We start from the raw sequence: 16,526 nt of genomic DNA on the forward strand, positions 1-16,526 counted from the left end.
TCAGAGGAATGGGAAGCAGACTTGATAGTAGGACAGGGCTATGTGGAGTGAGAAATAAGCTGTTACATCTGGTGAAGGTACTTTTAGTAAAGCTGTATTTGGAACTTTGATACTGAAGTTTCTGGTCCGTTAAAATCATTTGAGGATGGTCATCTAAAGAGCTCCATGCAGAGGCATGGGTTTTGTAGTCAAGCAAAAGGCTAGAGTTTTTAGAACATCTGAATTTCCCATCCTTTCAGAAACCTCCATGACTTGGGATTGGGAATATTTATATCATATCTGGGCAGCCTCGATGGTTGAGGTTTGAGAGTAGATTTGGGAGCTGGAGTGGCTGAAAGTCGCCCAGCTGTGCCACACTGCCAGACTTTCCAGTGTCGCGGGGTGATGACATTTACCTGGAGTTTGGTGTGGGAGTGAGGGAGAGTTTGAATCACCAGTAAACTCCTGCCACGACCATGGCTGCTGAAGGCAAGTGCCTGTACCAAGTTGCTCTCCGGAAGCACCTATTTTGTCAACAAAGGTTTATAACATATCATCCGGGACAAAGAGAGCATTACCCACTTGAGGGGCTGCTATAAAGTCGCTTGCCCTTTGCTGCTTCTGCCTCTGATTTTTGGGGGAGTGGGAGGGGAAGGGAGGTTGTAAGGCACGGTGACAGTGGAGAGGGGAACGCAGTGAGAGGAGCCCCTGCTGGCATGGCCAGTCTGAGCCATTCAGCAGGACTGAATACGATAAATGCTGCTTTATCCCTTCTTGAATGGAACAAGATAGCACAGCCTAAATGCCTGGGTGTGCTTAAATAGGCAACTCTGGGATGCTGGAGTTGAGGGCGTTTGAAATCGGAGCTCCCCAACAGCCAGGGAGCTGCCACAGGTCACCTGCCTTGCTCCGTGGGGATTGGCCCGGGTCTGTCAAGAAATCGTCCATGGACGAATTGTAGTACAAATTCCTTTCTCTGTTGGTTGGCCTCTTTCACTAGACCATGGCCTATAAAAAATTGTGTAAAAACAATTCTTAAATATTATTTGAAAGGGCAAACGGCCATGGTGAAAGGTTTGACAGTTTGACATATAGCGCCTGGTTCTGCTCGCCAGGGAACGGGCGTGCGGAGTCTGGGCTCTCCTTCTGCTCCTTACAGGCTCTGCGTTTGCTTTTTTTTTTTAAAATAGCATCTAGTTGCTGTGCAGAGTTGCTGTGCTCCCAGCAATTTGACAGGCAACGAGTCTGCTTCAGTGATCTTAAATCCTTTTAGACTAATTTGCGAGCGAGCAGAAAAACAGCTAGCACCTTCGGATCCAGCACTCAAAACCAGGGAATCAGGTATTGCCAATTAAAGTGCCATTTCCAACCATCATATCAAGACAGATTACTTGCAGTTCCTCTGATAATGTCACGCCATGCCTAAAGAGAAAGTGAGACGGGATTTCTCCATGGACAAAGGATCTGCATGGACCAAACTGATCGGGGAGCAGGGCAGAGGGAGCTCGATGGGGATCATGCACACACCCACACATATGTGCAGCATAAAGGCGAACGCTGCGCCCGCTTTGACCCCAAATAGCCATGGGCCATTCTGAAGAGCCTGTGGCCCCTCAGTCACTGGCCTACTAGTTAATTGCCACACGGACTTCGTGACACATGGGCAGATAATATGACATTTTCGGTTTCTGTCACTAGCAAACGCCACAGCGTTGCTTGCACTAGTTGCTAAGAAGCTGTCAGAAACCATTAGCAGCTGGCTAAAGTTGCCCTATGGCATTTCCTCATGGCATCAGCAAAACAAGCATAAATCACCCAGCGGAGCCTCCCGCTATACTAATGAGGCTGTAAGCTTGTTTATGGACTAGCATCATTTCTATGATTATTTCCACCTTTTCAGTTCGCCTTCATTTGGCGGCAGGAGAAGTCAACTTCAGGAGCAGAGTTGCCACCGACATTTTACAAATGCAATTCGTAGCTGCTACCGTGTGGCTGGTCAGTGGTGCTTCAAGTTTGTTTAGTGATCTTTAAAAGGAGGAAAAGAGGGGGGGAAAAAGAAAAGGAGGGGGAAATCTCTGGAGACCTCACAGAGGTGAGTGTATCGAGTTGCAAAGTAGATGGAAATACTAAAATCCACAATTGACCATTTAGACTTCTCTCTGTGGTTTCAGTCTTTACGGGATCAATTTTCCATTTAAAAAAAGTGGAAGAGGTTAAACAATTTACAGAAGTCTACTGAAGCCTTTGCTCCAAGGATAGCCGGGTGCTTTCTTATCCCCTCACTGCTTTTCACTTTCTCTAACTTGTGTCGGTCGAGGCCAGGGTTTATTGTTTTAGGCTTTTCTGAACATACACCAGTATTTACACTGGATTGAAAGCATTTGCTTCCAATGAAAATCTTGTCTTAGATTACAGCCCAGCAGTGTAATTTCCCTCCCAGATGGGAGTAAAGTAGCAGTATTTGCCTAAAAACAGTAGGAAGAACAAACTATGCATTAAGCCAAGGCTGTTTTTGGCTTGAGCTAATGATGTAACAGAAACCTTTTATTTGGGATAGGTCACTGCCCGGGATTGAAGGAGGTGATCTGGCTCGCGCTTGAAAGGTTTCTCCATTGTATCTACATAAGTCTTCACTTAAAAAATCCTGTTCCTAATGCTTCTGCTTTCATACAGCAGAAATAAACAGGAAAGGTTCTGGGGAGTGTTATAGGTGGAATGCAGAAAGCTTTTCCTCCCCTAATGGAGGATATAATTCAGGTGCCCTGGAGGCATGCTTTCAGGAATTCTTTTGCCCGAGGTAATGGGAAGCTAAGGCTGCTTGAAGGCCTTGATTATCTATTGATGCACAAAGCTGGAAAAAAAGTCATCTCCCTTGGATTATAGTAGATATTTCCATAAATTATCAATGAGTCCTCCTCCCATCAGGCATGAGGCAATGCCTGCTAAATTAATCTGAAGGGGGTTTGAAATGAGTATATTTTTAAAAAAATGGGGTGGGGAGAGAGGGTGGGTGGACAATGGCAGGGAGGTGGTGAAAGGCAGTGTCATTAGGTTAGAAGCTTTTCATTTTTAATCAATGAATGCGTAATACTTTTCTTTTCCTTGTTTGCCTCTTGCAGACAGAAAGTAGATTAGCCCGTGGAATTTTAAATGCTGTTGAGTTGTTTCCTTTGCTCATGTTTCTTTTATGAATTATTATTTTATATGGTGAATTGCTTCTCTGTATAAAAGCCTTTTTTTACGTACTGGGCTTTCAAAGAATTTGTTGGATATCTAATTTCTTCATAAAAATCTTGTGTTTGTCTGTAACTACCCAAGGTTACAGTTTCATTAAAGACACAGGCCAAGTCATAAGGACAATTATAAATTTGCCACGCTAAGAATATAGCACTAATAATAGCTTTTTTTTTTGGTGCTGAAAGCTGCTGAAATCATGACAGTCTGCATCCCTTTTTTTAAAATATATTTTATTTCTATCCCTAACAGAGATAGTTTTTATTCAGCCAAACTGAGATTACTTTCTTCATCATTCTTGCCCAGGGGTGCAAAAAACACTTGCCTAATAACATCACAGCTCCGTGTTGCTACAAATACAGTGTCTTTGGAAGCCAGGATATGTTGTTCAGTCCACATGCATTCAACACAAAGACTTCTTTGCTCTGTGGGCTTGTTTATAAACTGCTTTCAGTGTTTGCAACAGAAATTGCATGCAAACTGCTAGGCACTGCAACTTTTGTTTTCCCTTGGCCGCTAAGCCATCAGCCCAGACCCAGGCGGGCTGTTGCACAGTGGCATCCTCCCACAGACGTGTTGCTAATGTGATGAGAGCTGTCTGAGACCTTCTCTGCGTTAAGGAAATTCATTCTGGATCAGTGATTGTTTCACAGAAGCAGACACCTATTACAAATATGGCACACTGGCACAAAGCAGGGTGTTAATTCCTAATGGTGTATGTCAAATTTGTGCCTGCTTATCCCCCTTTGAATTTCTTTTGGCTGGGGCTGGGAAGAGGGGACCCAGTTAGCTACCCACCTCCTATCAAAGAATCAGGGGAAGTCCAACATCTGTAAAAGACTTAACATAAGCAATGCCTCAGTAATCTGGGTTTTTTTCTGAATTTGCTGAGAGCATATGATGTTGCAAGGGAGCTGCATTCACCCCACTTTTCACACCCCAGGGTGGGATGAGGCACCCAGCTTCACACATGTCATGATCTCCATCCCAGAATACCCTTGATGCTTTCCTAATTGTCAGCTCAGCCAAAGTAGCTGATTGGGATGAATCTTTGGGAAGTGACCTAGTGTGAAGAAGAGCCAGCATTTCCACCTTTGCAAGTTGGATGCTTGCAAATATTTTTTATAATTTGTAAGCACTTTTTGTTCTGGGTTACAATGGCGGAGATGGCCACACTGTCCTTCAAGATAAACCGGCATGGGGCTAACACATTTCTGAGCCCCTCCCTCTCCCCATGTCTCTTCCCCCCCCTTCCCCCATCCCCTCAAACCCTGGTGAATTACATTGTTAAAGAATTTATACCTCATTTAAATATTCATGCAGTTTATACCCAAAGCCAGGCTTCGGCTGAAGTATATAAAGGTAGCATAAGTCAAAATTTGATTCACTATATTTACAGGTGACGGCTTGGACAACAGTGTAGCTTCCCCCAGCACAGGTGATGATGATGATCCAGATAAGGACAAAAAGCGACATAAAAAGCGTGGCATCTTTCCCAAAGTAGCCACAAATATCATGAGGGCATGGCTGTTCCAGCATCTAACAGTAAGTGAACTCTAGATCACATATGAAAAATAAAACATGGATAATGTCATAGTTGTAGTAGTCATAGAAAGCAAAAAATACATATGATGTTGCTGCCAGGCAGTAGAGGGACTTTTCTGAGCAGAGTTGTTGTTGTTGCCTCATTTGCTAGATGCCAGGGGAAGAGCATAGAGCGTATGTTTTTATGGTATGGGGGTTTTTTGTGTGTGTGTTGTTTTTAGATTTGTTTGTTTGAGACACAATTGTTAAGGGGACATCACTGCCAAATGTGATTTTTACTTAAAGCTTATATGAACACAACCTTACAGACCTGTCCTGCTTTGCAGTGGGTATCACTGCATTGGAGCACAGAGCAGCATTTGGCCCCTGGTTCTATGCTCCAGAGAATTGCAGAAAACAATTGGGGAGATTAAAACACAAAGCCAAAAGCAAACAAAGACCTTATTCAGATGTTTGTCAGAGATCATCAGAAGCTTCATGATGAAAGGTCTGAATGTATCTGGTTTAATAGCAAAGTATAATTTTTTTCTTTGAGACATTCTCATTCCCAGAGTGTAAGTTACCCCTGTATTTAATGTTAGGAAGTGGTGGGGGTATGCGCAGTTATTTCTGTTGCCACAGCTACCTGTATGGGGTTATTTATTCCTGGGATTAGAAATCAAAGCTCTGTACAGGTGTGTGGGGTTAAACTGGATGCTGCAGCTGCTCTCAAGGCTTTATAATACACACCACACCTTCAAACATTAGCCACTAGAAAAATGTTTCTAATGCCATTCTCCTTCTTCATGAAATTATGGTGATCTGTTACTGTGTTTTTATCCACCGTGGGGATCTGGGCTTTGAGCCCCAGGTTTTTTGCCTCAGCCTTTCTGTGCCAGGAGGATAAGGGTCAGGAAAGGGCTGCTAGGGTGTCTGCAGGTGGTGGTGAAGAAGGGCCCCTGCCTCTAACCCTGTAGCTGACTCTCCCCTGCCTGTAGCTAGGGTCAGGATGAAACTAGAAGCTGGCCAGCTTGCCCAGCCCTGGTGGGAGCTGTGCCAAGGGTGTACTCCTAAAGAGGAGGAAGTGCTCATGCACATCAGCCCTCCATCCGCTGCTGAGCCAAGAAACCAGATATCTGCCATGACTCTTGTCAGCACGGGGATCAGGCAGGGAATCCTGTCCTGTGCGCTCCTGGGTTGCTATGAATGAACCTTCATGTTGGAGCCCTGCTCCTTGGAGGCCAGAGAGGGCCTCAGATATCTCCAGGTTAATCTCTCTGGCAGACTCCATGTCAGCCATGCCCTAGCTTTGCCAGGTCCTCAGCCCTGTCTGGTGTGTTCATCGCTTCCCAAAGGCGGAGGTCCCTTTGGTGGTGATAGCTCCTCCTTTGTAGGTCCTCACCCAAGATGAGTTGACACCTGGTATCTTTCTGCAGGTAGATGTGAGGTTAAGGACATCCACCCCCAGAGCAGTCCATGGGTGCTGTGCCAGCAGCAGTGCTCACACCAGCCTGATGTACCTGTTAGGTACTCTTAGGTTCAGGAGTCAGGGGAGGCCCTGGGAGCTCTGCAGTCAGGACAAGGCACACCAGGGAACACTGAACAACTGCTTGTCAGTTCTTGTAGTTTCCCGTGAGGAATTGCAAATTAAGTACTATAAATATTTTTTTCCTGAAAGTGGCCTGTTTTTGTGTTTGTGCCAGTAAATAAAGCATCACCTAAATCTGAGCACAGGAACACAAAGGTCAATACTGGCAAACTGAGCAGTCTTCAGTGCACTCTTAGCCTGGGCATTCCAAATGCCTTCCTGGGAATATGGCAGAAGGCTACAGGGTGTCTCTAAAAAGCCTTTGTGGTGGGAGCCGCCCTGTGTAGAGCATTTAACTACATGAGCTTGACCTGACCCTGCAGCTAATTTCATGCTTAGTCTCAGGACCAGGGAACAGATTGAACAGACCCCCTCGCTGTTTCACCTGTGTTAGGTGCAGGGTTTTAGTGGCTTTTCGCTCTTCTCCTGTGTGGTAATAGTGTTCAAAAGAGGAGAGTGCCTACTGAGCTTGCTCCAGGCTCCTAGCAGCCCCTGGGAGACAATATCTGGACATCTGCTTGTAAGGTGGTCTCTGCTTCTGGAAGACTCAAATACAGAAAGAACCATTCCCTCGAGGACCTGTGCAATGCTGCATTTTCTATCTTGTAATACTGAGCTAAAGCTTGCTTTAAAAATCCACCGTCCCCGGTGCATCCCCGGTGCATCCCCAGCCATGTGAAGCATGCAGTTTTTTTACAGGGCAGCATGGTAGATTCAGATTTATCTGATCAGTTCAGTAAAACAAAATTGGTTTATCCAGTCTGACCTCCAGGCAGGACCTTGAAACACACCCTAAGTAGGATCTTGGACAGTTTCCTTGAATTAAAACATGTCTGAAGAACATTGTAGGCTCTTCCAAGCACTGGAGCAGCAGAGCATGTTCATAGGCTGCTTGAGGTGCAAAAAACACGAAAACATACCCAGGCCCAAAAAATGGCTGTGATAAGAGCTGAGGAGTAGTGGGGGGAGAGACTGAAGGAATTAAAACTCCTGTTCATTTTTGCGGGCATCTGGGCTTCATGGCTGCTCTTATAACACTGCACAATGGTATAGGTGGTGTCCCCACCTGATGTCCTTGCTGCAGGAGGGAGATCATCCTGAGGAAACCAGAGATCCCATACAGTTTGTTTATTTATTTATTTATCCATTTAATTATCAGTGGATTTGGTCTTCTGTAGGGTGAACACCAGGTCCTCCATAAAGTGAGAGGTGAGGAAAGACAGAGGGGTGGTTCTGTTTAGGCAGGGGATATGTCATGACTGGTGATACCTCTCTTTTGCCCCTAGCACTTTACCTGCCTTCACTTTGCTATCTGAAAAATCACAGAGAAGAAATGAGCAGCAGTTAAGTGCAAAATCCGTCATCCCATTGACCATTGGTGCTTCCTAACTGAGGTGTTAGTTGGGAGTCCTCCTTTTCAAAAGCAGGAGATTTTTTCACAGTTGTAATATTAATACACATCAGTGGCATGGAATTAAATAAAATAGACAGTAAGTGCTATGTCTGTCATGCTAATAATTATTGGTTGGAAAGACCTAAAATAAATATTGGACAATTATAGCCTTTCAAAAGTGGATAGGTTGGGTTAGTTCCTTCTATGCAGTTATTCCATCTCCAAGAGCTTTAAGTCTTCCTCTGTGTACTGACTTCATTTCCGAAGGTTTGTCCCCTAGTTCTTGTTTCATGCTCAGGAGGAAATTAATTTTTTTCTCTCCGGATGCCGAAGTGTTTGGGCAGGAGTTCCCACTCAGTGTCAGGCTCCAGCACCACCCCCCCTCCCCCAGTATTTTGACTGATGTGCAGAACTGAGTTGACATATGCCCAAAGGGTAGCCAAGCACTGTCCTCTGCAGATGCAGGCAGTATGCTCTGAAGCTTCTCAAGGGATAAATCAGGGGATAAATTCATCCAAATTGCCCTTTTTTTCTCCTCTTGGAATAATAACAATAAAAACAATCAGCTAAAACAATTGCTAAAGTGCTGACCAGACTCACACTTGCTGGATATTTTTTTAACTCTTTGATGTTCTGATTTAATTTTGCTTAAACATCTGGGTTGGAAGAGCTGCTCAGGTGGGCTGTTAGTTGGGCAAAATGTAGTTGTGGAGCTTGTCAAAATTTTTCATGGTAGTTTATGACACCATCTCATGAATTTGGAGGTTTATGAAATCTGGTTTTAGGATTTTGCTATAAATTTGAGATGGAAGCTAGTTACTGTCTAGAACAAAAGAAAAAATAAAATAAGAATAATAATTTGGTGAAGAACTGCTAAAGTTGAGTCAAAATTGAGAAGTGGAGTGACATCAGACGAGCATTAAATGCCATGGCAGGGTCTGGATGAGGGACTGAGGCAAACCAGTTCTGTGCTTTGCTTTAGAAAGTCACCCTAAGGATAAATTCAGGGTGTGTTGCAGCCCAGCAATGTTTTACAGGCCTTTTAGACTTCTAAAATTTTTTTTTATATTTTTCCTTGATCACTTAACACTCAGGGGTCATCTATCCTCCCAAATTTTTCAAGCATATCTCCTCACTGTAATGTACATCCCTCAGTGAAATAAGGGAGAAGCTTGGGGGAGGGGAATTAAAAAATAATCTTGCTTACAGTTAAATCTGTGTAAATTTAATTGTGGCAACAGAGTTAGTTTCTGCTTCAGCCCATCCTAGGCTTTTGTCCCAGCAATGGTATTATTGGTACTTAGAATTGATATAAATAACTTTTTGTTCAAAACTAGGAGAAGGGAGTTTGTGGGGTGTTCTTTTCAAGTGTTTTTACTTATTGCGAATACTCTGCATCCTTTAAATCCAGCTTAATTTAAAATGTTGGGATTCAAACCTCATTTTGGGGATTATACAGTGTAATTGGTTTGTTATATGATGAGCATTTGATGATCTTCACATTCATCATCTAATCAGGCAAAAAAAAGCCATAAAATTATAATCCCAAAAGATGTTTAATAACAATTTAAACTATTGAAGGCTTTATTTAAGCACATTAGGGGATTATAAACTACTCCCTTTTAATGGTGCCAAGAGGTAGATTCGAGGACTTCAAACACCTTTTAAAAAACAAATTGCCATGATTTAAAAAAAAAAATGAATGGGCTGAGGATTTCTTTCATGTAAATCCCATAATTTAATCATTATTTTTAACTGCTTTTAAAACAATTTCCTTAAGTGTTTAAATCTTACTGAAAGGAGAGACTGAGCAGAAAGTAAAAGACATGGCTGAAAGGTGTTGGCTTTAAAGTGAAAGGATTTTTTCTATTATGTATATGTATTTTTAACCTTTATTGATTACTTGATGCCATGATATGAAACAAAAAAATTAAAAATAAGCAATATGCAATCTATTTAGTAAAGCTGTTATTTTTTAAAAGAATTTACTGGAAGTAGATAATTTGAATCTAGTGGAGGAAAATAGTCCCCATCACTTCAAGGATGTTGTTGTGATAGAAAACTTATGCCATTTAATTCTGTAAGTTTTCTTTTTATATTAATATTTTACTGGCTAAAATAAAGTCCAAAAAGTCTTTAAAGTCAAAACAAGTCGATTTCATGTCTTTTCTCATCCCTCCATAGTTATGAGATTTTGCCTTGGGAGAAGCATGGGGTTAATTTGGCTGCCTGCCCCTACTCCCATGTGGGATGCTTGCCTGGTTTTGGAAAGGAGTATAGTGAAAGGGCAGATGGGTACAAAACTTAGGGTACTGAAAACATGAAAAGGGGGGAATGCTTGGCTAAACCAAGTTTTCTTTGTTCTTCTCTTGAGAGAATTTGAAGCATTAAAACAAAATAACAGCCCTTCCCTCCTCCCACCTAAAAAGTGCAGCTTGCAGTGACTCTCCATCCTGCACCAACTGGTACTTGCTCTGCAAAATGCCGGAGGGCTCCTGGAGCTCATCTGCGTAACAGGGGTCAGGTTTCCATATATCGGACTCAGAACGGGCGGGGGTGTCCTCCCATTTTATCCCAAATACGCAAGTCTCCTCTTTGACTTGATTTCATTGTGGACAAAGCTGTAAAAAGCTTTCTTCCACATCTGCAAGACTTCTCAGTGCCAGCTGTCCCAAATTCCTGGGAAAAGCCAGGCTTTTTAGCTTGTCTTGAGTCACTCATGCACCGCCATCCCCTTGACTGGGAAGGTGGGAGCCGGGGTTTTCCTGCTCCTGGCAGCAGGAAGATCTGTCAGGACAACTAACAAAAGTGTCTAGCTTAGGCTGGTGTAAGAAACCCACAAGGAAGGTCCTCAGCTCCCTTCTGCTGAGGGAGGTGCTGTGGCAGTCTTCTTCAATGGCAGAAAATGCAGAATGTTTTTGTGGGAGAACGTAATTGTTCTGAGGCTCTGTCCCAATTGAGTTGAGAGCTCCAGAAAGGAGGACAAAGAGGATTTAGGTAGCTGTGTTTGAATTAACTTCTTAACCCTTCAGAGTTTTATGGAGGACAGTGACTGTTGAAACCTCCAGCATTTTCTTCAGTTGTCATCAAATCTGTGGCTCTGACCTGCTGCCCAGCTTCCAAGAACTGGTCCATTTTCTAGCATGAGGGAAAATTTGCTGTTTTAAAAGGAAACTGTTGGATTTTGGGTGATACCCTTGGCAATGCTGCTGTTGCTCCAGTTTCATGATTTCTTGGAAAGAGCATGTCTCATGCACTGTCTTGTAGATCATTTAAGTTGTCAGTGCTGGGCTGTCCTACATAACTTTGGTTTTAGAACAGAAAGGAAAAATAGAGGATGCTTTAGTCAGTTAGTTAGGAAAACAGATTATTTACTTAGACTCTTCTCACATTCAGAAGTGTGGTGTAGTTACAGCATCTGTTTTTTTAACACCTGTGATTTTGCTCCACTTCTATTGAAGACAGCCGTAATGGGTAAACTACAGGGTATGTGGCATCTCATCAGGGCTCCTCACAGGTCTTGGGAATGGCAGTGATCCAGGGAAGTATTTTGGTGGAAATTAGAAGGTAGCCAATAACCAGACTCAACAAGATTTTAGAGAGAGAGAGAGAGAGTGTGTGTGGGTGTGTGTGTGTGTGTGTGTGTCTGTTCCCAAAGGACTATCCTGCCTTTTCCCCAGTTTTCCGCAGTTTCTAGCTTGGAGGCACTATTGTGCCAATGTGGAAGCCACTAGCACATTAAAGAATTTGAATTATTTTGAAGCTGCTGAAACACATTAGTATTTCGACACGAGCAGAATTTCACATCTGAGTAGAAGCAAGGGAATACTGAAAAGTTGAAACATGATAAACATTAATTCAGATGCTAAATTACACTTGCTCTGGTTGTACTAGAACTCCTTTTGTTTGCATAAATATTCTCGGAAATGAGTTAACCAGCAAGAATGTTTGCAGTAATAAGAATTTTTAAGTCAGCAGTAGATGCTTTGCTTTTTTCTCCACCCTCTCCTTTCTTTTTATATTTGCAGCTGTGATATTTTGCGTGCAGCTTCATTTTTTAAATTAGCCTCCTCCAGTCAAGACACAGCAATGTGTTACACGATGCACTGTCCTTCTGCAGTGAAAGCAGATGTACAAAACTCAAGTATCACCTTTGGAAGGGGGACAGAGAGGGAGGGAAGAAGTTTGGTCACCAGTTTTTAAATCTGGAAGTATCCGTGGAAATATTTTGGCAAATAGTTTGCACTATGAAGTGCATTAAAGGCAGCAACAGTATCTTGGCAAGCAGTGGGTGAGCAGGAAATGAGGATAAATTAATGGGCTTGCTCATTATTGTTTATTTAGCTTGTCCTCTAACACAGTTGCTACAAAAGAGCCTATGTTGATTCTCAGATATGCTTATGTGTGTAAGCACCAGTGTTAATTTTTTACTGGAAATCTTACTCTTGAAGCAGTTTCACAGAATGCCAGTGTGTAGCAAATGACTGAATCAGATCAGGTAAAGTGCCAAAATATGAGGCACCAAACCAGTTGGGCGCATATCTGATGTGATGTGTTAATCTGTGGTGTAAGATAAGCTGCCTTTCAAATAGGGTCACATTTGGAAGTGGTACATCAAGTTGTGTAAGATGCATTCCCTTGCTTTGGCATACACTATCCTACATCTGTTTGTGTGAACTTAACCCTTGTCTAGATAAACCAAAGCAGTGATATTGTGGTGACTATAGTCTTTTTGTTATTCCAAAGAGGCATGAGAAGTGACTTGGTTTTTTACCCATTTTAAAAAAGTTTTGTTTCCTTTTTCCTGCATTTACCTTCAGCTACACAGAGTCTGCACTGTTACAGCTTACATGCTTTTACTTGTTGCACTTATTCAAGAGATTCTAATTCCTAATATTAAGTACTTATGTTTGCTGTTTGCCCATCAAAATTACCCAGAGAAAAATGTTCCTTTGGAAGGGAACCTTTTTTTTTGATGGTGTAAGTTGAAATTTTCCATGGGTAAGGCCATCCTTTCCAACCAAATGCTCAGCTGAAAATCCAATTTTCAATATTCATGGAGTCATTATTCATGGAACAAATGTAATCATAGAATTTTTAAGGTTGGAAAAGACCTTTAAGATTATCAAGTCCAACCAATCTTATCTTATTGATGAGTCATCATGGTACTTCTTGCTTCTCACCCTCTAAGCTACAGCAGTGCTAAATATATGTGTACAGAGAAGGTAAGTAGCCAGAAAAGAGTTTAAGTTAATATGTAGTTATCTAATTTACCTCGCTTTTGCATCATTGCCTGATTTAGACCCAGAGTATTTAGTGGAGTGCTCATTTCACTTCAGTGGTGGGCCATCATTTTAATAAGGCAAGGTCTAGGAGCCTTACCACTTCATCTTTTGCTTTATGAAGCAGAAACTTCTGCCCAGAAAATACTTCTCAGATTTTAGATATATTATGAATATTCTTTTCTTGGCTACTAATTGGCCCCTTCTAATCTAACCTGTACAGCATTAAACATTTGGAAATACTTAAAAAGAAACCTGACTACAACAAAACTTTCTCACAATGGATCTTCTGTCCCAGTGATCCAAAAAGCAAGGTAGTCATGTTAGTGACACTAAAGTGGTCACTTCAGTCACATCAGTAAAACCAAGGGGCAGCTCATGATATAAAGATGTTTTCCAGGATCTGTTTTTGAACTCAGAAAGAAAATTATGGGACTTTGCCTTGGGTGCCTTGCTCTGTTGATTGCTCTAAAGTCAGCTTTGAAGTGAAACTCATCTTCCTAGGCCATCCTTATTCATGTCAGACAGAGCTTTTGGGGTTTCTAATGATACTTTTGGAAAGGTAAATGCCATTATTAGACAATCTGGCTAGTTAATAGTTTCACTGGCAGAACTCCGCTTATTTGCTGTGGATTTTGTGCTGATACAGGAATGGCACTGTGCTTGTGTGGGAAAGGCAGAGAGGATAAACCCTTGATTTCATTGCTGAAGCCTGAGCATGGGTCTGTCAGTGCAGCAGGTTGTAAACCCCAGAGGGCCATAAGATGCAGTTGGGGTCGGAATAATTTTGAAACTGGTAATAACCCAAACATTAGGATTCTTATGAATAAAATGCAATTTTAGTAATGTTTTCATAAACAGCAGTAATGGTGGCATTTTAGTAAACAGTGGCATTACTCGCATCAAAATTGCACCACATTGGCTTTTAAATTACTCCACCTGTCTGTATGAATAGGATTTTCAATGTGGAGGCATACAGACAGCTGCTGCTAATGTTTTTTTTTTCTCCCTGTGTAGATATTGTTGGCAAATCTGCAGCCATCAAGGCTGGTTTCTGATGTAAAATGGTACCTGACCTACTGGCTTTGGTGCTACAAAAGGAGCAGCTTTAATTACTAATGGTCGTGTTTTAGTTTTGTACTTGTTGATGTACAAAATGTCATTTTAGAGCTGTGTAACCTCTGGTTCACTTCCACCAGCGATGGTACACTGGATGCAATTATTTTCAAAATAATTTGTGTTCCTTGGTGGCAGCTTGCAATCCTGCCTTGTTAACTCTCAGATAATTAGCAGGGGTCTGGTCCTCCTGGTCTCTGTGCCCCTAAGTCTCACTGGTACCCCACACCTTGGAGGGCTGTCCTGGATGAAAGCGAAACTGCGCTTACAAATCCCACTTGATTTATTTCTGGGATTGTTCCCTCCCTTGCATTAGGTGTGTATAATACCCAGAAATTCATGGAATCAGTTTTGTCCTCTAACTCCTGGTAAACTAGAGGGTTTACATGGAGGCAGAGTTGGGGCATGCTGCCCCTCTTCCCAGTTATGAACAAAAGGATAAGGCTGATGCACTGCCTGGTCCTGTTGTGCTGGGCTGAGTTTGGTCAGAATGATCCAGTTACCAGCCTCATGCCAGGCCTTAAAAGGGTTAAAGATGTTAATGGTGCCGTTAAAAATCCAGCTTGCCAATGAGCTATTTTGTGCAAATGGTATAAATATAAGATACACTTGTCTGGCTCATTTGCAAGCATTCTTTTTGACTTCTTTCACACAACTGGTGTTTTTGTGTTTAATTTAACAAGAAATGAGTAGTAAATGAAAGCTGCTGCCTGAAATCCCACTGTGAGCGTGTTTTGCACTTGGCTCCCCAGTGAAAAGGCAATTTGTGAAATTATGTGATAGAGTAATTAGATGAAGCCGGGGCTTCTGATTGTTGCCATGCGTATGTGGTAAAGGTTTGCTGGGGAAAAAAAAATAAAAACACAGATTATTACCCTGGCAAGTTGGCTCAAGGCTTCTTCATTTATTTGTAAACAGAATATTTAGTGACCGCATAGGAAGTAGCTGTAATCACCAGCTCGTAAAGAAACCACAGCAGAGCTTTTGGATTTTTACAGAGTGCTCATGTAAAATTTAAGCTGGGAGGCAGAATCCCTGTTAATGTAATTAGGATCTAATTTACCACCCTTTGCACACAGATGTAATAATGTCTAGATATTTATTCTATCTTTAAGCACATTACATATACCTCAGTGCAGCAGTTACTGAACAGAAACAGGTGTGAGCGCTTTCCGGATTTCATTTTTGCACTGTAAACACACAGCGATTTAAAGGGAAATATTTACCAAAAAAAAAAAAAAAAAAAAAAGAGGGGAAAGAATGTCTGCAAATGAGGCAGTAATGGACAGTTGCCCTTTATGTACTGATGGATTTCTCAATGGTTAAGTAAATTAAAGCAAATGCTAGAAAAATCAATAGGCTTGCAGAGTCTTGGTTGTGCCTCATAGACTTCAGGACAGAATGACAGATGTGGTGCATATGACCCATTTAAGTATTAATGCTTGGGAAATTGCCTCTGCGTGCAAGGTTATAGGCCTAGAAATATTGTTATATTAAATTACAGACAATGATATTTTTAAGTATATATGGAATTTATACGTTTCAGTTTAGTTGCTCTTTGGCATTACATTTGTCCTGGAAGATTAGTTGCAGAGTTGTTTCTCTGGAACGGTAAATCAGGTTTAAAAAATGTTTGAACAGTGAATTGTCTTTCCAGGGCTGCTGCAGACCGGCGAGCGTGTTGCACACTATGGGGGGACAGTGATCGTGTTAAATAAGAGCCACATAGCCAATGTGTTCACTAGCAAATGTAGCATGTAAGCAAGCCTAAATTAAATATCATTCAAAGGCATCTTTTGAAATGGTGAACGGGCTGGCACGGTAGCACAAGGCTGCTGTTAAATTGGGTATTCTGTATGACTAAACACAAAGTAAGATCAAAAGTGCGTGGTCAAGATGAGCTAAGTAAGGTAACCACCAAGATGGATCTTTCTCACCATCTTCCCCACGTGCTGCAATTAGAAGGGATGAGTTTGCATGGGCAGGATGAGTAAGAACTGACGCCACATAGAAATTCTTCTGAAATAGAGATGTATGATTAATCCAAGCAGCAGACAAGCTCTAGATGAGCTAGTGCTTGCCATCTCTTATTTCTGTCATTTCTTGCTGTACTTCCACCCAGGCAGCAGGGAAGTAGAACAAGTTAATTGTCTCTTTGTGGCATCTCTGGCAGGAAGAGCGTGAAAATAGCTGGGACCCTGATTTTGGTGTTGGCGTGAAGGCAGAGCAGTGTGTTGGCCGTGCTCGCTGTCGGTGACAGCCCAGCATACCTTGCCAGTTATCCTGACTTCACCCCAAACACCTGTTTCTGTGAAGGGAGCAGCGGATGCATTTTATATACAACTGCCATGTTTAATATTAGGAAGGAGCTTTAGACTTTGTCAGTACCACTGCTATTCCTTGCTGAAGC

At 42.1% G+C, this 16,526-nt stretch overlaps 1 protein-coding gene across 1 annotated transcript in view; it reads left to right on the forward strand.

Annotated features, from left to right (window-relative positions):
- Positions 1–16,526, forward strand: part of MEIS1 (Meis homeobox 1) — a 106,613-nt gene that overhangs the window by 50,918 nt on the left and 39,169 nt on the right. The window contains exon 8 of the mRNA XM_058801575.1: positions 4,613–4,758. Coding sequence (XP_058657558.1) covers positions 4,613–4,758 — 146 coding nt within the window. The remainder of the gene's footprint in view (positions 1–4,612; positions 4,759–16,526) is intronic.

Source organism: Ammospiza caudacuta, chromosome 3 (genome assembly GCF_027887145.1).
Source record: "Ammospiza caudacuta isolate bAmmCau1 chromosome 3, bAmmCau1.pri, whole genome shotgun sequence".
In the NCBI taxonomy this organism is placed as follows: domain Eukaryota; kingdom Metazoa; phylum Chordata; class Aves; order Passeriformes; family Passerellidae; genus Ammospiza; species Ammospiza caudacuta.